The sequence below is a fragment of the Drosophila pseudoobscura genome, chromosome X (genome assembly GCF_009870125.1).
Source record: "Drosophila pseudoobscura strain MV-25-SWS-2005 chromosome X, UCI_Dpse_MV25, whole genome shotgun sequence".
Lineage (NCBI taxonomy): Eukaryota > Metazoa > Arthropoda > Insecta > Diptera > Drosophilidae > Drosophila > Drosophila pseudoobscura.
In genome coordinates this window covers 42,663,809-42,688,227 of record NC_046683.1, presented here as the reverse complement: position 1 = coordinate 42,688,227, position 24,419 = coordinate 42,663,809, and the positions used below count along the sequence as shown (strand labels likewise).

The window sequence follows — 24,419 nt, the reverse complement described above, 5'->3', positions numbered from 1 at the left end:
AATTCTGTGGACATTCATCGATAGTAAGTCAGCTGTTGATTTGAATACCTCGTGGTACTATAATTTTTTTGTGCGTTAATTTAGTTTGGCTAAAAATATGAGTGACGATGAAGAGCACTACAATCCAAAGGCTCACAAGAAGCTTCTTACGGCCATTGGCAGCTTGGGAAGTGTCCAGCACATACAGAAATCCACACGAGACGAGCGCCAGACGCGTCAGGATGAGTTTCAGCTGGTGAAAAGCGTGAGAGCAGCGGCATTGGAGCACAAACCCAGGGCCGTTGGGCTGAATGATCTGGTGCAGATACTGCGTACCTCCTCCAAGCACGCTCAAACGGGCAAGAAGCTCAAGAATATCCAGAGCACCAAGAAAGTGTTGGAGAAGCCGCTGGAAAAGCCAGCAGCGGATCGCATTAGGCGCACCATTGGCTATGAGGGAGTCACTAAGAAGCTCGGTCGATGGGATGCTGTGGTGGCCCAACAGCGCTCGGCAGAGACCCAGGTAACATGCGATCTATGATGAAATGGCCAAGACATAAAACAAACAATTTCAGATCTTTCCGATACCCTCGGAAACAATTTATGTCAACACAGCGGCCCATGCCAAGCCACTGAAGACGAGCATTCAGTCTGATTTGGCTAAGGAGCTGGAAGCCAGCAAGCAGAAACTACACGAGCTTCGCAAAGCACAAATCGGGGACACTTCGGATGAGAAGGTATTGGCCCAACAGGAGCGAGATCTGCTACAGAAGAAGCTCACTCGCGACGAGCTTTTTGCCCGTCGCAAGGAATTGGCCTATCTGAAGATGCGCGAGTCCCAGAAGTCAGCGAAGGCGCGCATGCAGAACAAAATCAAGTCGAAGAAATTTCACAAACTGCAAAAGCGTCAAAAGATGCTCGAGCAGATGAAGGAGTTCGAGCTCCTGAAAAAGACCAATCCGGAAGCGGCGCTGGAAAAGCTGAATGCCATGGAAAAGATTCGCGTCCAGGAGCGTGCCAGCTTGAGGCACAAGAACACCGGCACATGGGCCAAGAACTTGCAAGTGCGAGCTAAATACGACAAGGATGTGCGTAAGGATCTCGCCGAGCAGCTGGCCGTCAGTCGACAGCTGACGCAGAAACAACAAGAATCGGATAGCGAAACCGAACTGAATATTAAGCCAGCTGCTCACGAAGAGGAGGAGAAAGATTATGATCCCTTTAACCCGTGGACAAAGCAAAAAGTGGCCGGAAAAGCTCCTACACAAAAGGCAGCTAGTGAGGATCCCAATTGGCGCAAATATTGGACAGAGCGCAATCAGAATACGAAGTTGTTGGAAGAACATCGTAATGATTTAGAAGATGTGAAGCCTGCGGAGGGCTCTGACGTAGAAGAGGAATTAAGATCGGAACCCAAACAGAAACCATCGAAGAAAAAGGTCAAAAAGCCAAAAGTTTCTTTTCAGAACGGCTGGGAAGTAGAGGAAGTCGATCCTGAGACCAATGTAAGAGGTGAGAGCAAAATTGACGATATATTTGAAGCACACGAAGAGAAAATGAGGGCAAAGCTGACCAAAAGACTAGCGAGTCTGCAGCAGCGAACTGATCGACTTAAAGCAGCTCCTGCCAAAAGCAAGAAGGTGAAAAAGAAGAAGGATAGCTTGAAAAACCTCAAGGATTTGGCCATTAAAAAGACAAAACAACGTGTTGAAATTGATGAGCCTTTAAACCATGATGATGAGCCTCAGCAACAAGTGGACGCCGCCATTCTGGAGAGTGCTCCGGAAGCTAAAGTGGATTCAGCTATGGACACCATTGACCTCGCTAATGTAGCTACTTTGGTGTGGACGCAGAAGAAGCGTAGTTCAGGTGCACTCAATGATGCATTAGTGAACGACGATGAGGCTGAATACGATGAGGAAGATGCTGCGGCGGAGCATCAGTTGACCATTAGTCAGGCCTTCGAAGACGATGACATTATAGCCGACTTCAATAGGGACAAGACCAAGGACTCTGAACTAAAAAACACCGAGCTCCAGCTGGCTATGCCAGGATGGGGCTCCTGGGCTGGTGCTGGGATATCTCACGAGGTCATGGAAAGACGCAATAAACGACTCTTGCTCAAACTGGCTGCTCCAGAAAAGCGGCGCGATGACAACAAGGACAATCTCTTCATTAACGAGACAAGTACCAAGCAGGCACGGCAGCACATGGTGTCCAGCGTACCATTCCCCTTCAGATCTCTGGCCGACTACGAGGCCAGCATTCGGGCGCCCATTGGCAGGAACTTTGTTCCAGAGACGGCCTTCCGAATGCTGACACGTCCTGCAGTCATCACACGTAAGGGCCAGGTGATTGAGCCAATGGATGAGAGTGAACTGGTGAAGCCTGATAGGCGTCTTAGGCATATTGTTGATAAGAGAATAAAGCGGCTCCCGAAGGTGCCACCCAGGGCCCAGAAAGCTTAGAATTAAATTTAAAATAAATAGAAGCCGTAATAATAAATATTATGCTATCGACTGTAGCAATAAAGATATCGCATGCGAAGCGAACTATCGATGTTTTGAATTGCGGACTGTGTTTTTTCCCATCTCTGGAAACAAGCACATTTCACAAATTTTTTAGTGTTCTGTTTATTCGATTTTGATAGTGAAATGTACGAATTGAAAACATTATTGCCGCAATTCGACATTAAGCTGCCCACCTGCATGTACGAACTCAAGAACGTTAGCCTGTCGGCTGACCCTGCCACTTCCACATCATCAGGCGGCTGCGTAAGTCAATTGCCAATCGAAATTTGGCAAGAACACTTTCAAAGATTTATATTCAAATGGTTTACGAAAGAAAGTCAACAACGCCATCCCTTCCATTTCCCAATGTGTTTATCAGAAGGGTCAACTCAGGCTTTTCCAGAGCAAATCGGAGTTCAGCAGCAGCATCAATTCAAGAAATTCAGTCACATGTGCTCTTGATTTGGACATTTTAGGCCGACAAATACAACATCTGCTAAAGGTTAAAACAACAACTACAACTAATAAATCCGATATTCTATTTATAATGATTACCAACTAACCGAAAACAAAAAAAACCAATGAATATGGTGCCACTGCGTTTTGTGTTGCTTGCTGTTTTCTTGTGGTCCACATGCTGTCATTAGCTTGACAAAGTGTCTGGTCTCAACGTCGACCTCGACTCCCAAATAATGATGCTATCTATCTTCTGTGTCTCCGTTGCAGCAGGACGATACGGCATCGATAGCAATGCGCCAAGAGAAACTTCTCCAGCAACTCGAAGCGCTCAAGACGCAGTTGGGAAAAATTCGAGCTGATCTAGGCGTTTGCGGCAAGACGGTGCAGCACACAACCGCCTACCAGAACGGTGGACTAAAAGAGGTTGGTGGCAGCTTAAGATTGGCCAGAATAAAACCGAATACACCTTACATAAATACCCCATGCAGGTGCCACTCCAAGACATTGTAATCAATGGTCATCCCAACTTCATACCCTACGCACTGTTGGCATTGAAGAATGCTTGGAGGGATCTGTACACGGTGAATGTGAAGACCTTCACACATTCGACTATGGCGGACATTGGACCGGCAGCTCGTGAATTTGAGGCAAAGCTGGCCAAGGTTCCAGTGAATAATGCTCTGCCCAATATCAATGTAACTCTCATTTGGAAAAACTGTAAGCGAATTGATCATGGACACGCACTGACTATACTTATCTTGGGGGTGTCTTTCGACAGGCGAGCACACGGAGATGATCAGCTCACCCACCATGTATGTGCCCATTTATGGCGAAGTGAATGTAATTCGGTATTTGGGCCGTGTGGGACCCGTCGAATATCGCTACGAGGGCTCTCCGCTCTGCAATGAGATCGATCTCGTCCTCGACATTTGCTATCAGCTCTTGCGCTGCAGCACCCACAAAGCTCAAGTAGCCATGGTGAGGCTACTGGACAAGCGTCTGCAGCAGCAGCAATATTTCGGTGGCTCCCAGATGTCTGTAGCTGATATCGGTGTCTATAGCTCGCTGATACGTATTCCAGCCATTACCGACAAGGATCTGACGCCGGCGCTTCTGGCATGGCGGAAACGGGCTAAGCTGGTCACACAAATATAAATTATCAAATCGACAAAGCGAATAAACAACCATTCTCGGGGCTCTCAAACACGATCTAATTTTCTTTTTAGATATTTTATTTGGCTTATTTATCTTTGTTGCAATTCGGTTTTTGTTTACACAATGTGGTTTTCGTTTATATTTTGCTCTTGTTGCCGCTCTTGTCAAATATGTAATTTACTCTTTGCAAATTTTCCACTTACAAATGGCTTAACTTCTACATTGCATTTTTGCTTGCTTTTATGAAATCCTTTGATTGTTCAATATATGTTGCCTTCTATGTGTACATGTATGTATATTTGTGATTTAGCTTGGCGCTCTCTGTATTGAATGTAGGATGTTCGTCTCCACGACCACGACAGTTGTTGCAGTTTGCTCATGAAAATGAAGGTAGTATTTCACAATATACGTACATACTTGTATGTGCATCAAATCGCATAAATATTAATTTATACCAGGCGCACGTATGCATATCTGTATATGCAGTACACAGTATAGTTTCTTGTTTAATCATAATCAGTTTTTGGCTGAGTTATGTAAATGTTCTGTTTGCTGTGGTTTTGTTAACACATTTATAGAAAAAAAAAAATGGAAAGGCCTCTGAACTCTATTAATGGCGGGAAATTGAGTTGGCCCGTTAGACTAATAGCTTATACAAATCTTAGGTTTAGTATGTCATTGATCAGATCCTTCCGAATTGAGTAGCTAAAATTATTGTGGAGCCAGGCCATTGTTCTTGTCTGCCGAACCCTCCAAAAAATATAAAATCAATGCGAATCCAAGTTATTCCGTTTAAACTATGTAATGTAAATCATTTTTTTTCATTTTCTGTTTGATTTCTACGTTTTTTTTTGTTAGTTTTTAAACTTCTATAATTAGCGTTAATCATAGTAATAATGTTGGAGAAATGAAGAGGCGGTGGCTCGTCGCCTAGGGCAGGAGTGGGAGGAAGAAGAAATGATGCGATCTATCGGTGCATGGATGCATTATGTGGTCTCGCCCTTGCCGCTGTCATCGGCAGACTCTGCATCATCTGCGACTGCCAGTCCATTGTTCTTGCTCTTAGCGTTCCCATTATTTTTGCTAATCGATGCCGATGCACTGTCATCATCCTCGCCCTCGCCCTCGCCCTCATCTTCGTCCTCGTCATCGAAATCGTCATCATCTGTGGGTAAATCATCCTCGGTCTCTAAATCAAAGTCATCATCATAGAAGTTGGCATCCAAGGCAGAATCTGCTGTGGGCTTCCGTGCTGGCTTGAGGCAATAGTCCTCAAGGGTCATCGGCACAACAATGCCCTCTCGCTTGGCCTCAGCATTGGCGGCCAAGGCCTGTTTGCGTATGATGTTTGGATAATCATGGTCCTTGCCCTGTAAATAATTGAATATTATCGATTCAGTGTGGGAATCGTGCTTTACTAACCTGCGAGTCCCGCCATCGGCGGTACATAACCGATGCATCCACATTGGCCGGTGAGAATGTGTTGGGCTCGTTGAGAAGTGATATTACCGACAGGAGAATGGTCCTTACATTCTGTGTGGGATTCCAGCGCTCGCATGGCAGCTCACCGCTCTGCGGATCATCAACCGGCGGATGCAGTATAGATATGCATAGATCGCCATTCTCGTAGACATTTGGATGCCACACTTTGGTGAGAAAGCGTATTGTTGGTGGCGAGTATGGATAGTCGTGTGGAAACTTCATGTGGGCCTTAAAATAGCCGCCCTGGTAGAGTGTATCCGGTGGCCCGAATATGGCGACCTCCCATTCAAATAGATTATCGTCGTTGATTAGCTTTACGCGAAATCCTTCGACCGGCTCCTCCTGCAATGACTTGTACTCCATGGCCAAAGCGCGCACCGCCGAGCTGCTGGGCGTCGTTGTGTTGGAGGAGGAGGACCCAGAGCCGGCCATCATCGTCGACGAGGCATGTTGCGATGTGGAGGCAGCGGTGGTCATTTGTTCGCCTAGCAATTATCGCCGCGCTCTATTGAGAAAAAACGTCATTATTAACGCGTATGCATACAGTGGTCAGTATTACATTAAAGTTTCCAGAAATATATGTAGATCAACGCTTGTACTTTTGTACATATATATATTTTAGTGAGCAGGGTCAATATCTGCTGTTCTCTGGGACGATGACAACGAATTCAAGGTGAGCACGTCACAAATGTTTAAACATAAGAGATGAGTGTTTCACTAATACCGTTGTTGTTGCTTTATAGATAAAACTTCAAAATTATGCTATAACTCGGTTCGAAATCAATTAGGGCGACGACAGCTTATCCAGAACACAAATTTAGCTGAAAATGGTACCTTTCGCCTTAGACAACAAAACAATGAAAGCAACAAATTGGGGGAAAAACTACTTGCAAATATTAAGAGTGGCTATCTTTATGTACTTACTTATATACACAAAGTCGTTTGTATATGCGTGTTAAATTGTTATTGTTATTTGACTTGCAACAATTCCACTTTGCAAAACAAAACCCAGGGTGGCATTATCTGGCCAGGGCTGCATTTACACAAAATTGGACCAGGCGTAAAAGGCGAGAATTTGCTTATTTCCTATCGCCCTGCAATCTGATGAACAAATGTGCTACTGCCCCAAAATTAATTCACCAACGAAATTATGGATAACGACATGAAAATCTACGAATACTTGATATATTTTTATTTCAACCGTATCTTTCCATATGTGGAATAGGGTTGGTTGAGAAAAAAATCGATAGCGTTATCGAAATTATCGATGGTTGAAAACTCAGCTACTAATCATACAGAATATAAATGTATTAGTTTATACACCGAATATATTTCAAACGAATTTGCTAGATTGGGTTCCAGGTCTTCGGCTCTAGGTCCAGCTCATCATGAGCTGGCCAGCCCATCAGAGCATTTCCATGTGTTAGTGTAAAACACACAATATGAGATATATTGCATGGATTGTTTTCATAATATTACGGACCTTCCCAGAAATGGATAGCGGGAAGGTGACCAGTGTGAATAGGCTATCAGTGTTTCCGCCCACCATCGATAGTATCGCGCGGGAAAATTTAACATTCATATTGTAAACGTATTTTATATAATGCATTTCGTATTTTTAGATAGGAGATCAGAAGTAGAAATAGATAAGTTTTTGACGCACAAAAATTGTTCAATTAATCAAAAAATGTTGGCTCTAGTGGAACCAATGAAAATATGTCTTATATTTTTTATATTCTAGTAAGGTTTATAATATAAGCCCATAATGAATGAAATATTTCACTTGCTATTCATTAAATTGTTTATTTCTTCGCAGTTTAAAATTGTTCGATAGTATTCATACTACCGATGGGCTCAAACATCGATAGCCAAAACCTTCCATTGAGTCGATAGTAGGTATCTATTATCGATTTCTCTGGGATTTCAATACAATCGACCGAGTGATAGTGACCCACCTTGAACGCACCGTCGCACAGTGGGGCTTTTGGAAGGATAGTTTACTTCCTATTCCTACTTATATATGTGTTTGAATATGGAGTATATTAATAGTCACTGAAAAATAGACAACTTTGAAGGCTCGTACACTCAAAACTTCCGACATTCTTGAAGTCTCCAAAAATTCTCTATTCGATGCGTATATTCAAAAATACAGTCAAAAATGACTTTTGCCACGTCTATTCGGCTATGGCCCACTGTGCGTCGAACATCTGTCGATATATATCGTTTTTATATCGAACGCAAAAATGAGCTCTCTCGCAAAATCCCGAACGTCACGCGTTTGACGTTTTTTTGTACATTCGTTGACGACGCACACAAAAACGTCGCAAGGGGCAAGGTGTAAATGGGTGCGAGAAAGTCGTGTGAGAAATAAATGCTATAAATTTAATTTAAAACTAACAACAATTGTTAATAATGAGCTCAGTGATATAATAGAAAATGTAAGTGTTTTTTTTTTTACCACTTATTCAAGTTCTGAGGCGTTGGCCTACGCAAAAAACCGAAACGCAGTCTAAAGAGAAGCAGCAAAAAAAATGCATAAAGGAGTGGCAAGCGTGAAAAAAAGGGATCAAGTCTCTAATCAAAGCAACCCAAATTCATTTGTGTTTGTTTGTGTGCTGCACACCTCTTAAGATATCGTACCATACATTTTCATAAAACAAAATAAAACTCAAACAACGCCCAAGGAGCAGCAATACCTGCAACAACAATAATAACAGCAGCAGAGGCAAACGAAGCTGCGTTTTGTTGATTAATTCCTGTATAAGCATTTTTGCGAGAGCCGCTGCCAGAGTGAGCCAGCGAGAGTGCGGGAGAGACCGAGAGTCAAAATTAAAAAGCAACAACAACTATCATTCCAGCTAAGTGAACATGTTTTTGGCTAGCATAAAACCATAAAATCTCAACAAAGCTGTGTGGAAAGAAAACCACATTTTTCTTGTGAAAAACTCGCACGCATACACGCACACACACACACACACGCATACAGGGAAAACCGCACAGTCGTACCTAAACACGACGAACAATGTCCAGCTGGGCTGAACGCGTTCACCGACGCGCCGCCGATCTTGGCAACGTGGTCACCTCCTGCGGCCACCCGGCGACTGCGCCCGCTTATCCCTATCGCCTGGAGAAGGTGAAATTCGGAGTATCCCTGGAGGAGGTTTGTAAACACAACAACAACATTCCAGCCCCGCTTCTCGTGCTCATATTGAAGCTCAACAAAGAGTCGCCCAACCGTCGCGACGTATTCCGGGCTCCCGGCCACCAGGGGGCCATGAAGAAGCTCATCCACTTCCTCCAGGCGGGTCGGCTGGTCAATGTCGACAACTATTCGGTGTTCACCATTGCCAGTGTTTTAAAGAAGTTTCTGCGCAAGATACCAAATGGTATCTTTGGCCGCAACGGAGAGATGGAGCTCTTTGCCATCAACGAGTTGCAGAACGAAGCCGAGCAGACGGAGCGTTTACACAGGTGAGTGATGCACAGACACATGCATAAACGTGATTGTATTGGTAGTGTAACTAGCTTGCGATAAACTTGCTGAACCGGATCTAGATTTGGCTGCAGCTCTGAGAATCTCCAGGGGGAGTTAATTCACTGGAAAGCTTGCCTCCATTAGCTTCTGTTGTTGTTGTTGTCGTTGTTTTTGTTTTTGTTTTTGTTGTTTGGCACTTGCTGAGACATTTGTGTGTATTTTCACCAATTTTCACTTGAATGTTAACAGTTAACAGTTGGCACGGCACCAAATGATTGCTTAACTCTTGTACATACTCGTATGTATGTACATATGTAAATACATATCTATGTACATATGTGCTTCAAGGGGTTTGGTTTCCATTTCTTATGGCAGCATGTTTGATGGATTTAGTACATATGCATGTGCGCAAATAGTAATTGTACTCCCGAAAGTGGTTTATTTCGTGGAACAACTGTTCACAGTTTCCCAGCTTTAATATTTGTATTTTGTTTCGAATACAATTAATGATAGGAAGTCTTGTATTACCTTATAACATTGTAGGGGTTAAGCTTTCATCTTCACTTGAGAGGCTTTGTTGGCTTTTGTTTGTTTTTGTTGTTGCTGCAATCGATTTCTAACCAACTGAATTGGAGCATAAAGCGTGGGCAAACACCGCACGCACGCTCAATTAATGCCATACGAAAATTGTTTCTCTGGCTGTTGGTGTGGCTGTGGCTGTTGCAATCTGCCATTGTTTCTGTTTTCTGGCTGCAAGTAAGAGGCAGAGTTACGGGTGCTAAGTGAATGGCAGCTGTTTGAGCTGCCGGGAAGATTGTCTCAAGAAATAGCAATAAAAGGTAAGGCACTCCGAGCTCCTAGCCCTGTTTGCTGGCCCATAAGATGCTCGAGTGTCGAAAGCGATTAGGTACGGAAAGAGAGGAAGAGATCGATCGCTGAGTGTTTCCCCTCAACTTTTTAATTACACGCGAAAAGGGACTCTTGGACTGCCCTACCCTTTAGTAGTAGGACTTGATTTGTTTTAGTCTGTGTTTGGCTTCATCTGGCATGTGTGTATCTGGGCAATTTGTTAAACATTGGGCGGGACGAAGATAGATGCTACTGCGTCAGCAGAGTCCATCGGTTACATTAAATGCTAGATGTGCGTGTAAACAAATAACGTCAGCAATAAAACATAAATTTTAAAACTTCTACATGCGTGGATATCGACCGCCAAATTATTTTCACATCACCGTGGCCCCAGCAGAGGGAGCGGAGCGGAGCTGGCGTGAAGTGTACGTTTTGCAACCTATTTACCTGTGTGCGTGTTTGTGTGCGTGTGCGTGTGCATGTGCGTTTGCGTCTAAACTTTTCAACTTTGTAATTGTTGCTGCCCGCTCGCCAGCTATTGCTGTTCTTCTGTTTATTTGCTTTTTGGGGCAGGCGCAAGCCGCGGCGACCAGCAACAGCAACAACACTAAAACGAGCACCAACACCAACAAAGCATTGAGCAACCGCAATCGAATTAACCAAAATGCGCGAAAATAGCGCCCATCTGAAAGTTAAAAAAGCATCAAATACACTGTTATAAATAGACACGCGTTTGAAACTTTATCAATTGAACGCAAAAGTAGAGACAGAGAGAGGGATAGAGAGAGAGGGAGATAGCTAGACTACAACCAACAACAGGTCTCGGTCTCTCGGGTGCCAGCCTAACCGCCCGCCCGCCCGCCTCTTACACACAACCGACAACCCCCTGGTGCACCCACAGAGCAGACGCTCAATTCAATCAGTTGGCACATCGTTGGATTTGTTGTTGTTACGATTATTGCAGCGCGTCGACGTCATTGTTGCACGTTTTTGCAATTGACCAAAATTATAAATGAATTGTGTATTATTTTAGTCTTGTGTAAATTACACACACACCCTCAAGCACACAAAGCCAAGGGAACGGAACGCTGCAGCACAGTTAATTTGTGAGAGCAAGTTCACAGCAGAGCACAGTGGTCTCCACTCTCTCTCTCTCTCTCGCTCTCTTCAAATGTTTAGTCCTGGTGTTCGCAACTTGTTGACTAACTGGAAAAAGCTTTTTTCAAGCTTTTTAAGGAGTCTCTTTGATTGTTGTTGGTTCCACTTACACCCTGGAATCTGGAATGAGAAGAGCGGGTTGCATGTTTGTAACCGCAATCAATGAAATAACGGTTGTCAGCTGTTTATGGCATTGCCATATGCTATTTGCCAGATGCCATCTGCCAGCTCACTCTCTTTCTCTCTTCCTAACAATTACGCACTTTCTCCTGCTTCGTCTCTGGCGATAGCATAGCTAATGCTTAATACTCTACTCGTATGCTTTATACACAATTGTCTGCTTGAGAGACACTGCTGCGAATACTGATAAGTGCAAAATACGCGTACGTCAGAGTAAGAGAGAGAGAGACACACACACACACACACACACACACACAGAGGGAAGAGAATTTGCCCGCTTTTGTTGGTCTAGACTCCAGGGTCTAGACAAACAAATGGAAAAACTGCAGCGGCCCCGTCCGCATCCAGAAAAGACAACGACGCATTGTCCCACATGGAATTAACAACAGGCAGACAATGTTCTTGCCTATAAGTCATCATCCGAAGTCTGAAAGGGCCTCACGCCGCCCTCCTCCTTCTCCCGCCGACTGATTTTTGCTTCCTGATTATTATTATTATTATTATTCTCATTTCTGTTACGACTATTGCTCTTTTTTTACGTCTGTGCCAATCTTCTTTCCATTCTTTTTTCCCTGGAAATAGACTGAAAATTCCAAGAAATAACAAATGCCACCACTTTAACAGGCCCGCCCATGCCCTGAACTTTCAACCGAATTTTATACGCGGTTCCCGTGGCAGTTACTTATTTGTAGATTCAGAAGTCAATATGGTCAAAGTTAATACGCCCATCCCTATGTTCTTGATCATCATCAAAAGCCCACTAAATAAATATAAGCTTGTCCTGTCCGCATGGGAGTGGCTGTACACAACTTCGGTCCATCGGTTTCTACATAATCCCAAAGAATTGACCAAAATCAGAAGCTGCTCGTTGAAATGCCCCACCTAAAACATCATTCCTTGCATTGTTATTATTATTATTAATTGTTAAGGCGCGACAAATATGTACATACATACATATGTATGTGTTTGTCGAGTGTAATCAGGGCATTGGCGTTGGCGTTGGCGTTTGTGTTTGCGTTTGCGTTGGTTTCGTATAGTTGGGTCAAAGTCGTCATCGCATATGGTGATATCTACACTTAGAACACATACGCACATGTACTTATGTGCATACAGCTGGAATATTGGTCAATAGGTTAGAATGGACGGAGTGCAGAATACATATGTACATATGTTGTACATACAAATATCGTTCAAACAATACCGAGTTTGAAAGCGTCGAGGCAACGTCAGGCTTTTGGACTGGACTATCTGAAGATACTCAGAAAGCGCCTCCATGGAAGTGATCGATTTGCAAGGGCATCAAATACTGCGGCCAGACCAGAAGCTGCTTTTGTAGCTCCTCCCGATATTGGACTTTTGATGATGCTTCTGGTTTTGTTGCTGGGTTCATCATTATACAACATCAGCACTCAGCACCATAAAAAAACTTGCTTCTGCTGCGGTTATGTTTTCGCACAAAGGCAGCTCCAGCTCCAGCTTCGGATACGATTCCGATTCCGATTCCGACTTGGGCGTGGAACCGAACAGAAGATGCAGATTGGATTTGCCGCACTGAATATTGATGCTGGTCTTGCAGCAAGAGACACACAGTGCGCGCGCGAGAGAGAGAGAGAGGGAGAGAGAAAGGGTGAATCAGGCAGAGGAACATAAGGAGGAGATGTACATGCATACATGTGTACATAAGTATGTAAATATGTACACATGTATGAGCTTAATTGTGAGACTGACCACCGACCCCGGACAGGGCCCGCTTAGTAGGCCAAAGCTGTTCTGTTCTATCATTTCCCTTCCATTGACGCACATTTTTGTTAAAATCTGTTAGCTAAAAAGTGCAATTGAACTTTGTGCCTTGCAAAACATTCCTATCTTATTTATTTATGTGCAAACACACACACACATACATATGTATGTATGTATGTGATATCTGATGACGGAAGCAAGCATGAATCCATTTATCCATTTAGTAGCCATTGAATGCATTTACTTCATTGGTACATACATAGTTCTTAAACAGTTAAAGTATTACTTGGTCTCCCCGCCTTGCGAACAATTTATATAATATGCATTTTATTTATAAACTTATCGTTCGCTTGAATTCCATGTAAAATACAATGCACAGCTTTTCTGTAAAATTTCAATTTCTGTATGCTTTGAGCGCGGGGAAACTCAATTATCTTTTGTATGACATTTCCACTTATCACTTACGCGGACCGCCAGACCCAACCCAAGCCCAAACCCAACTCCACTTGGAGTTCTCCTCTCGAAAGTGTCACAAGAGTAGAGTGCGGCTTGCTGTTTGGTGGGAATATCGAGGAACTGGTTTCTCTGTAGGGCAGAGCAGAGCAGGGCAGAGCAGCAGCAGCAGCAGCAGCATCATCATCGAAATCCGTATCTCCGTATCCGAGACTTCTCTCATACGTAACAAACTGAGACAAAAACTTACCCATACACATGCATTTCTACGATGATATGTGCATGTGTGTGCGTGTATGTATGGCTCATATGAAATTGTGATAAAATACAGTTACAGAGGCAAATCAAATGCGGCAAAAAACAAACAAAAAATCTGTATAAGAAATGCTCGGACATACATATTTATTTTTTATGAATGAAAAAAAAAAACGACGACGACCAAGACCAAGACCAAGGCAAATAAACAACGTGAATAATACAAAAAAAAATGATTCATCTAAAAAATGACGATTTTGTCGGTCAGTGAACGATAGATAACCAGAAGCTAGGCAAGGAAAATATATTAACAAAAGAGACTACAGATGGCAAACCATGTATTTAGCATCAATTCGTGGAAATATACATACATATGCCTGGACATATGCCGGCCCGGCTGGTGTGTTATTCCTATTTGCTTGCGTATATTTTCATTTGGTTTATTGATTATGTTAATTAGTCGACCAAAAGCTAAAGGCTAAAGTCGATTCGGCGCATGCGTAACACGATTTTGTAAGATAGTCCAGAGACCGCTACGGCGCCGCCATTCAATCTAAAGCGTGTCCATCAGTCCATCGAAATCAGAAAGCAAACAATCAAACGATAAAGTAAACATTAAACTACAATTACTCATTATTTTCCAGCAAAAAAGATTCATTCTGTAAGGCTCGGAAACCACCCGGCTCTCTACGGTACGGTACGGTACGGTTCGGTTCGGTTCCGTTCGGTTTGGCTTAGAGATAATAATTCTTATCTCTCCCATAATTAAGTATCAACAGACGAAAACACATGTTTCGCTTTCGGTAGTTGACTTTTTACCATTTGGGGGGGAGGAGGAGGAGGGAATACCTATTTACACAACTACAAAAATCTATATAGACGGTTGTTTTTGTTGCGGAGGAGCAGCCGCAACATTGAATAGTGAAGATAAAATCGATAAGATATGAATTTCCCATTTTTGGGATAACTTTCTTGTTTGCTTTCAAGGGTTCAACGGTTTAAAGACGGCATTGATAGGGTTGTTCACATCTTCTTAAACACTACAGTCGATAAGGCGATAACTTTGGCGCTCCCTAGACCTTCAACGACCAATAAATCTAGAATACTAAATAGTTCCCCACAGAACAGACTTACCACGCCCGATATCCAAAACGATCTGCCGATGAAATATATGCTACATCTGCTATATATCTATCTATATCAAAGCATTAAATATTATTAAATAATCTGTTCTTGGTACTAGACATTTCCTCGTAATCGAATATCAGAATCACTCCGTTCCCAGAAGGCCTCCGAAGCGAGGTAATGTAATGACACACATTCTTGAAGAGTGTCCAACTATCATCCGTTTCCCCAATAACCGTATTAATGTGTCGTCTCTCAGAGGACCTTCTCTCTCATTAGTCTTAATCGAAAATCTGTAAATAGGGCCAGACAATAGCCAAAGCTCGGTATAGCATAAGTACAGACAATGGTATAAAGCCCATTGTCAAACGGCTCAACACCCCTTTCCATCACCATTTCCATTTGTCTTTCTCTCGCAGTTCTCCATTTGCTGCTGGATCTCCCATACGAGTAGTTTTCACTTTTTAAGAGCCAGCTCTCGGCGGAGAGTGGGGAGAGAGGGGGAGGGGGGGTGTGCACAGTTGCTTTTAAAGCATTAATTGATTGGGTTGGGGATGCTTTTTTTTATTTTCAATTTTTTTTCTATCCTTTTCGTTGGATGGTTCGTTTTGCTTGGCTTGGCGCTGGCTGGAGCTGGCTGGGGCTCTGATTCGGTGTGGCTACATCCACGAGGTTGTGTAATTTGGACGGACGCTTAGGAGGTGGCCAGTCGCAACCAGTTTTACTTCGGGTCCGGAGCTTGAGATATTGCCACAGCTGAATAGCCAACCATTTGTTTCGAAAAATCAAAAGGCACGTCGAAATGAAAGTGTGAACAATGTGCGACCAGACATCGGCTCTGAGGGGCAGCACAGACTAGACTTTCTTCGGCTACGACGATTATAATCGTGGCGATGAGGATGATGATTATGATAGGTAGTTGGATAGTACTCACTGTAACCAAAAGGATGAATCAGACCCCTTTTGTAATAAAAATAAAATAATAAAAAAAAGAACATGACTAACAACAACGGCCAACGACAGCTCAGCCTATGATAGCCGCTATCTAGTAAATATTTAAAATATATGTATGCACATTTAAACATTCTTGCACTCTTTCGTTCCTCCAGACTCTTCAGTTCCCTGCCGAAATACACACAGCATCTCTTGGTATTACTGTTCGGCACATTCCGAGTGATAGCAAGCAATGCGGCCCATGCATCCACCGGGATGACCAGCGAGGCCCTGGGCGTCTCGGTCGCCCCCAGCTTCTTTCAGTCCTGCGTCAGCGACGGCAAGACCGCCCGCATGGAGGATGTCCTCAAGTTCAAGGTGAGAGGAACCGCTCGAAGGTTAACCAAATTCTATATACATTTAACTGTCTCCTTCTCGTGTTACGTTTCGCTTCAGGTTGCCACTAAGATCATGCAGAATATAATAGATAAGTTTGCCACACACGATATATTTGGCCGAGAGAACTATGAATATTATGCCCGCGTCACGGGTCGCATTCTGAAGGTGCAGGACGAGTGGATATGCAGCTTTCAGTACCCCCCACCGCCCCGTGGCAAGCTGGCCCAACAGAAATACGCACGTGAGTGTTGCCACAAGAGCAGAGACTTGGAAACCGCTCGGCCCCAATCAGTTTAGTCACATTGAACGCTTGTTATTATGTTATTGTCTTGTCGCATTCCCCAACAGTACAACACTCTCTGGAGGCCGAGAAGACCTGGCTGCAGTGCCAGTGCGAGCGTTGGGGCTTACGTGAGTACCACCTGATTGATACACGCACACACACAAATATATTTATATATACGTATATGCATAGATATAGATAGATAATAGATAGATTTTACCTTTGCTTTGCTTCTGGAATACTACTCTTCTTTCCCCGTTTCCCCCGAATGTCTACAAACACACACACACACACACACCCACACACTACATACATATACACACTGTCCGCTTTAACTCCACTCCACTCCACCCACTCCTCCCGTTCCTCTGTATTGGTGGATAAGCTCAACGTAGAGGTGTACCGAGAGCCTTTGGGTTTAATCAACTCCCACATCCCGCACCCCCATCTGTTACGCTTACTGCATGCATTTATATACGTATACGTATACGTGTACGTATATTAGTTAGTTCCTCATTCCAAAACGAAGATAAAAACAAGAAAAAGATCAATCATCAATCCATTTGCTAACAACTTGAAATGCTGACCATTTAGTGGCCCAGGAGGAATCCCGCTCGACACCCGCTCTGCTGACCAGCTCCAGTTCGGCTTTGGAGAACAGCGTCCTCTCGCTGGGCGTCTCGCCAGAGCACTCGTTCATCGAGAGCTGCGCCCGTCTCTCCGTCTCGTTGGAGGGACCCGGAATCTTTGCCATGACCTCGTCCCCACTGCCAGCCAAGCGCCAGGGCAACGGCAACGGCAACGGAAACGGCAATGGGAATGGGAATGCCAACGGAAATGCCACAGACTACGACTACGATGACTATGCCGACGATGATGAGGACAACGATGAATTGGACGGGGCTCATCCGGACTTTCCCGCCGAACTGGAACTGAGCTGCATTGAAAGTGCTCCTGCAATGAAAGAGCAGGCGCCGCCCCAGCTGCGGGCCATCTATCGCCAGAAGCATCGTCAGGCCACAAAAAACTACCATCATCAGCTGCAGGACGATGAGGACGACGATGACGAGGATGAGGACGAGATGACCGTTGTGAAACGTCGCTATCGCCAGAACAAGAAGAAGCCGGTGCCCAGTAGCAGCAGCAGCAGCCACCACCAAAGACGCCTCCGCACTGGAACCAAAAGCCTCGACGGCAGCGGCGAGCGACGCACTGTGCCCGAAGCCCCTGCCATTGCCGGGGGCAATCCAACGCCGCCCAAGCCAAAGCAGCGCACCTGCAGCCGCTGCAATCGCGGCATACGCCACAGCAGCTCCTGTAGCTCGAACTCAGCCGGGCCAGTCGGCTCCAATGCAGGAGCGACCTCGGGCACCGCAGGCGACGGGGGAAACAACGGCATGACCATGGAGGAGCTGAGGGCCGTCAACCGCTATGCGGAGAGCACCAAGAGCCTCTCGTATCTGCCACAGGTGAGGGACGAGTTCTTGCTGGGATCAAGGATTTCCGTTTAAGATCCCCCGTCGATCCGATATGACCGTAATATTAAACAAAACAAAAACCTTCCTAGATCATAGACCCCTAACGTTACGAAATTTCTGCTCGAATATCAAGTTTTGTTTTCCTTTTGCAGGAAGAACATTAATCAAGAATACTATAATCGAGAATAATCAATAGTTTAGTTGAAAGGCTTTGATTTTGATTTTTAGTTTTTACTTTTTACTTTTTTCATTTTTCCTTTAGTTTTTCTTCTTTTGTTTCTGTTTTTTCTTTTGCCACCCTTGTGTTTCATTTGAAATTTTTATTTAAATCTCCTAATGGAATTCTTTACTACTTGATTTTGTTGCGAACACTTTTATACCCTTTTTATATGTATGTATACATCTTTCCTTACTACATCAAACTCTTGTATGTTCATTATTTTGTTTAAGTTTATTTTTTTTTCTATTTCTATTTCGTTTGCATTTTGCGAATTGGAAATGCACCGAAAGGCATTTCCTAATACTATATAAACACTTTTTTTGACTAAGTATTTCGCTCTTCTAACTCAATCACTTTGCAAATTGGTCACAAATGTTGAATATTTTCCATGTCTCTAGTTCTGGTATTGTTATTATCATAACCTAGATCACACGTTTTCCGCCTGCCAAAGCAACAACAATAACTACAATACTCACACAACAACAAGAACAAGCAAACAAACAAACAAACAAATAAAACCACACCACAAAACCTAACTTACATATTCATTATTGTAAGCCATATGAAACGCACTTAAAGCTTCTGAGAACGGTACAACAAAAATACCATGCAACAAGCAACGCAACATTAATTTTCCACAAACAAAAAAAACCGAAACTCTGTAAACACAATTAATTAATTATAAACGTATCTGAAGTTTCCGACTACCCGATTACCCGATTATCAGTTTTTCCGTTTTCCCATTTATAATATTTGATTTTTCAATTCAGTTTTTCTTAGACGAAACGAGAATTACTTACAAAACTAAACAAAAATGTGTAACTATCTCAACCGAAACATGAAATACAATACCATTTTATAAACCCACTTTACCTATGCCCAAAGACATATTTTCACTAAATAAAAAACGAGTGCTAAAACCTAAAGCCTGCAAGATACAAAAATGAGTTTGTTCAAGGCGACCATTGGGCTAAGACAATTATTGGCTGTAAGTTTGCTCTCAAGTGAATTACCGATTACTGTACAGAACTGTTCTTTTGTATATACATATGTATAATGTTTGAAGGGTTCGAGGCATATAGGGAATGCATACACGAACATACATTGGCGGGACTCTGCTATCTAGGGAACATTTGAATGTCTTTCCGACGGAGAGCGATCTATGTTAGTGTCTGTTACATATTACATTTCCATCCCTAACATGAGCACTCCAAAAGTATCAGTTGGGATCTACTTTAATCGTACTAAACTTAAAGGGACCAAGTAAAAGCCTCCTGTCTGGGTCAAATATAATCAGATATAATTAATACACCTTACACAAATATGTATCCACAGCAGTAGCTCAAAAATTGTACATTAGACGTCTTAGATATTGATTTTCTAGTGTTAAACAAGAAGTTCTAGTGTTCGTATCACAAGCAACCACTTAACCACCTAATTAGTTTGTAAATGTTTTGTTCCTACCTTAAACCTTAAGTTGACTCCAAATGTTTTTGTTACCTTAACTACCTACTATTATTTTTGTATTTGTATTATTATTACGTTACGCTGCACGTATGTAGTTTTGGATTTTGTTTTCCTGCCTATGTAGATCTAGTTGACTGCTATTTGTGGCGTCTCTAACATGGTTTTGATCTGTTTGAGGCACCCCGCGACACCCATATACATAAATAGTTTAATATTTAACCAAATTAATTTAAGTTTTCGAATAACCAATGTCATGCAGCATCTACAAAACACGATCCAACTTGTAATTATCCTACTTTTCCCCCGAATCTATTTACTAAGTGTTGCTTGCGCTTAAACAGTATCATTTTTTCACCCTGAGATCCAATGCAATCCAAGCGCTTTTCTTCTTAAAAATGTGCCTGTGCCTGGTTAAATCATTAGCACGTCAGGGGTATTCACTGTGAGTGTGTTCAGCTTTTCTATGATTGCAAAAATACCCCTAGTGCTTCTATATGTATGGTTTTTTTTCCTTCCCTGTTTTACAAAAATACGTACTGTATTTTGACAATCCTGCACTTATTTCCACTGCGCTGATTCTGCTATATTTTATTTACATAAATACATACATTGCATAATTTAAATTTAAAATATTGTTAAAGTCTTTTCGTTTCTTAATACATTTTTGGTTTTTTCTTAAACTTTTTGGTTCTTTTTGTTTTGTTTTGTATTTAAAGTAATTTATAGTTAAGTGAAAAAATGAATTCCGATAGTTAGAAAAGAACATTCTTAATTGCCAATAACTCTAATGTGATCATTTTGAATCCCCCCCCACGTCTTCCCCCACAACTATAACAACAACTGTACAACAACACAACAACAACAACAACAACAACCACAAATGAAAACCGAATCGAAAAAATGGGTGCAAAACCGAACCGAAAAACTGAAATGTTAGGTCCATGAACGCCAAACCGCCCGAATGCGCACCCGCTCCGAGTGGTTCCTGGGGCCTCGGGATGCGGTCGTCTCACTGCAGATGCCGGCGGACACGTGCAGCGACTGCTGCCTTGCCGCCGCCGCTGGTTACTTGGGTGGCGGCAGCACCCGGGACATGCGCCAGGCCCATGCGGACGGGGACCGGAACCAGGCGGCGCTGCTCTATCACTTCTATCGCAGGCAGCAGCAGGAGCATGAATCCCCACAGGAGCAGCTCTGGGGCGACATGATGGACACCGAAGATAGCTACGGCCATCAGAGGGAGCAGCAGCAGCAACATATACATTCCAAAGGCCTTCTAAGGCCCCCTCAGCAGCATCCGCACTCGCATCTGCATCTGCATCCACAACAGCAGCAGCCCCGTCGCCTGCTGCTTGATGTCAATTCGGGTAGTTATATCGCTGGACTCACCAACACTAACAGCAGCGACCACCTGGCGGTGCCCAGACACGCCTTCTCTCTACACGAACCGCTCAACCATTCATGCTACTACTCGACACAATGCTTGACCAGCAGCACCACCAACCGACCTGTCCCCGCTGCTGCGGTTGTTGTTCTGGCTGAGGAGGACAGCGACTGCGATTCGTTGGATGGGGGCCGGCTCCACACACTGCAGGCCCATGAGCTGCAGCAGCACAAGGAGCCGCGCCAGTCGCTGCTGCTGTTGCGCCACTCCACGCCCATGTCTGTGCCACGACAGCTTCATCGTCAGCGACAGCGGCAGCGACTGGTCAGCAACAGCTCCTCACTGTATCAATCCTTTGAGGAGCAGTCCTCCTCCACAATGCCCCTTTCCCGGCGTAGTGTCAGTCGGCTCAGCAACAACAACAACAGCAGCAGCAACGGCAACCACACGAGCAGTAACAACAACAACTTTGCCACTGTCATTTTCAATGTTTTAGATTTTTTGTTTTAAAAAAGAAGAGGATAAGGAGAGAAACAAAAATGGAATGTCTTGTGTTTTGTGGCTACCAATTGCATCCATTTGAATCCATTTGAAGATAATGACTTTTGCTTATGACCATACTAATGCTATATGTACATTCATATATACATACATTCATACATACATACATACATTTAAACGATCCAGAAATCGAAAACTAATTTATTTATATTTGTTGTGTGTTACTTCGGAGGAATTAAAAAAAGCCACGGACATGCAATCCACGTGGAGTTGAACGTTTATTCGAATGGAAGCCAACAAGTCGGAGAAAATAAATCATATCCCGGGCTTCTCTTTACATAAACCGATTTCCCGTACATGTTAACCGATTTCCCCGTTGCAAGCAATTTTCGAGTATTGAATAACACTTACTTGCAACCGTATTACTTAATTTTGTAATTTACTATTTAAATATTGGTTTTAATTTAGTTGTTTAATTTATTATTCTGTTTAAACATTGTGTAATGTTTTAAGGAGTTTCCTTGTCTGTGTATGTAGCGATCACTTCCATTATTTTTTGCTTTTTGTGTGTTTGCTTTTTTTATTAATAAATTAATGTATTTATTTATACTGTGTATACCAAAGGAGAAACTTTGAAAGCTTTTTGTGTTGTTTTACATGTGGCACACTTTATAAACACACACATACATACATACATATGTACACCAATATATTGTAATTATTGTGGTTTTTAAAAATTTGTTTTGTGTACTAACCAAGTTTTGTGTCTCTTCGCTTGTTCTCGGATTTTTGTTCAAATGAGTCTTCGTTTCTGTGTTGTTTTCGGATCGCCCCAAACATAACCAACCAGCAATCACGGCAGCAACAATCAATTCAATCATTACGACGGCAACTTGCATTGCAACCGCCACAAGAACAAGCAACAATCTTTTATTTCCTGTCGCTGAATCAAACGATACTGATCAATAAATATTATTTTCCTCTCTTCTCTGTCCCTGCTGTAACTCGATCAGTTGGCAACATCCGTTTGAGTAACAGCGCCGAGTCCATACAGTATGCCTCCCGTCGTCCCCATGCCAGCAACGTCAACTCCAGTCTCGGCGGCCAGCACAATCCCACACGGCGCCTGCTCATTAATGTGCCACGCCAGTACCGATCCTCGCTGCGACGGAACAAGGAGAAGCAGATCGGCGGCAATAGTCAGAGCAACAGTAGCAATAGCCTGGGCAGTGATCAGTTGACCGCCGGATCTGGACCGGGAATAGGGACATCAGCCAGCGTCAATCAGGCACTGAACAGGCCGCTTCTGATGGTGGGCCTTTTGCCGGCCGCCGAGCAGCCGTCGTCGGTGCGGAATTCCATAGCAGAGTGTGGCGGCAGTGATGGAAACGGCGTCAGGATGGACACACTGGAGCACCAGCTGGGGGTCGAGTGCAGCACTACACTGAGCTTCAAACCGCCCCGGCTGTAACAGGAACAGGAATAGGAACAGGCACAGGAATAGGAACAGGACTAGCAACAAGATAAGAATCAGGGGGAGGATTAGGACAACGACACCGACACCGATACCGATACCGACACCTCATCCCCTCAACAGCTACAACTAGGTTTAGGTCTAACGATTTTAAATTGAAACTTTACATTAGAAAATACAAATTTTTTTTATATATGTATGTATGTATGCATCTGTGCGTATGTATACTTCCAACTTAAGCACATACATGCATACATCTCATATATTAGATAATGATAATTATATATATTTATTGTGTATGCAAGAAAAGGCTGATTTTCTTTAGTTAAACAAACCAACAAAACTGGAAGCAAAACCAATATCTACTATAACTGAAACTAACAATACATTGCAAAAAATTGCCAAATTTTAGTGAACGTTCATTTTGTTTGTAAATTGATTGATTCGATTCTGATATTCTGTTGTTACCAAAAGGAAACTCACTGAAACTTAATCATTGTCAAACGAATACTTTACACCTGATCGCAAACCGAAACAACGACGCAAGAAGCATGTCTAAACTACTCGTATAGATACATACATATATCATCTGAACAATCGAGCCAGTCGATTTCGTGACTGGCTTTCCTAACTGAATATAATTCCAATATTATAATGTCTAAGCTCTTCAAATCGAATTAAATCAATTGAATGAAGCTCCTCAAAACTCAATCAAAAGCCACATAACAGATTTACATACATTTTTGATACGAATAAGTGAGAAAAGCAGAGCAAACCAATCGAATATATATTTTACCTCTATAATAATTCTTGAAAGGATTATAACAACATATGTTAGCATTTAAATCTGAATAAGCGTTTTCAAATTATACTTGTAACTGCTTAACGAGAACAATGTGTAATGCCAATATTTGAATTTTGTCATCGTTTATATATTGCTATGTGTACAAACATACATATATACACAATATACATACGTAGGTGTCTGTGTGTCCAAGAGACATGCAATACATTTATTTATGTACATAAGTATTATACGATTTGATGGCATTGCTCCACCGCGGAACAATCAAATAGATACAACAACCACAAGAACAACAACAACAACAACAACCAAGATAATTCCATGCTGTATAGAACTCAGCGAATCCTCTACGACTATTAGTAGTTTTAGATCAAAACCAAGTATGCGGTTCATGGCAAGTCCCCCTGGACTGCTCACATCAAAAAATTCCACTTGCCCTCTCTCTAGCTTGAAGAACTTTTCAAACACAATGAAAAATTCTTTATAATGTTAAAAAGAGAGATGAGATGTAACATTTTCCTCGCTGTGTTTGGCCACTATGTGTGTGTTGATTTGAATTTACGTAGACTTATTGTTGGTTAAAGAAGCGGAAAATTAAAAAATAATTTCTTTGGCCTCTTCATACATAGTATGAAACGTTCCATTATATTTATAT

The 24,419-nt window shown here is 42.9% G+C and overlaps 4 protein-coding genes and 1 long non-coding RNA gene across 14 annotated transcripts; 4 read left to right on the top strand and 1 right to left on the bottom strand.

Annotated features, from left to right (window-relative positions):
• Positions 1-12: 12 nt before the first annotated feature.
• On the top strand, positions 13-2,531 carry LOC4813100 (U3 small nucleolar RNA-associated protein 14 homolog A). The gene is made up of 2 exons (XM_001353104.4): positions 13-502; positions 555-2,531. Exons 1-2 carry the CDS (start codon positions 98-100, stop codon positions 2,445-2,447), a joined length of 2,298 nt encoding a protein of 765 aa, XP_001353140.1. The 5' UTR covers positions 13-97; the 3' UTR covers positions 2,448-2,531.
• A 15-nt stretch (positions 2,532-2,546) lies between these two features.
• On the top strand, positions 2,547-4,157 carry AIMP2 (aaRS-interacting multifunctional protein 2). 4 transcript variants are annotated; one of them, XM_001353103.4, is made up of 5 exons: positions 2,547-2,753; positions 2,869-2,991; positions 3,219-3,371; positions 3,437-3,665; positions 3,727-4,157. In XM_001353103.4, the coding sequence occupies exons 1-5, from the start codon at positions 2,634-2,636 to the stop codon at positions 4,101-4,103; spliced, it is 1,002 nt and encodes a 333-aa protein (XP_001353139.4). In that variant the 5' UTR covers positions 2,547-2,633; the 3' UTR covers positions 4,104-4,157. The 4 variants fall into 4 exon arrangements, with proteins under 4 accessions (XP_001353139.4, XP_033239975.1, XP_015042559.1 ...); XM_033384084.1 differs by having other exon boundaries at positions 3,216-3,371; XM_015187073.2 differs by lacking the exon at positions 2,869-2,991.
• A 390-nt stretch (positions 4,158-4,547) lies between these two features.
• LOC4813261 (ubiquitin-conjugating enzyme E2 R2) lies at positions 4,548-6,814 on the bottom strand. Its single transcript, XM_001353102.4, has 3 exons — positions 6,510-6,814; positions 5,526-6,090; positions 4,548-5,473 (listed from the first exon to the last, which is right to left on the bottom strand). Exons 2-3 carry the CDS (start codon positions 6,060-6,062, stop codon positions 5,090-5,092), a joined length of 921 nt encoding a protein of 306 aa, XP_001353138.3. The 5' UTR covers positions 6,063-6,090; positions 6,510-6,814; the 3' UTR covers positions 4,548-5,089.
• Positions 6,126-6,698, top strand: LOC117184916 (uncharacterized). The gene is made up of 2 exons (XR_004470379.1): positions 6,126-6,258; positions 6,329-6,698. It is a non-coding gene; the product is annotated as an uncharacterized lncRNA (long non-coding RNA).
• A 1,033-nt stretch (positions 6,815-7,847) lies between the features above and the next one.
• Positions 7,848-24,228, top strand: RhoGAP71E (Rho GTPase activating protein at 71E). Of its 7 annotated transcripts, none has more exons than XM_033384081.1 (7): positions 7,848-8,023; positions 8,444-9,056; positions 15,930-16,131; positions 16,210-16,393; positions 16,501-16,563; positions 17,030-17,904; positions 20,538-22,101. In XM_033384081.1, exons 2-7 carry the CDS (start codon positions 8,608-8,610, stop codon positions 21,492-21,494), a joined length of 2,730 nt encoding a protein of 909 aa, XP_033239972.1. In that variant the 5' UTR covers positions 7,848-8,023; positions 8,444-8,607; the 3' UTR covers positions 21,495-22,101. The 7 variants fall into 7 exon arrangements, with proteins under 7 accessions (XP_033239972.1, XP_001353137.3, XP_015042556.2 ...); XM_001353101.4 differs by adding an exon at positions 22,499-24,228 and having other exon boundaries at positions 7,850-9,056; positions 20,538-20,967; XM_033384083.1 differs by having other exon boundaries at positions 7,862-7,945; positions 8,056-9,056.
• Positions 24,229-24,419: the final 191 nt, after the last annotated feature.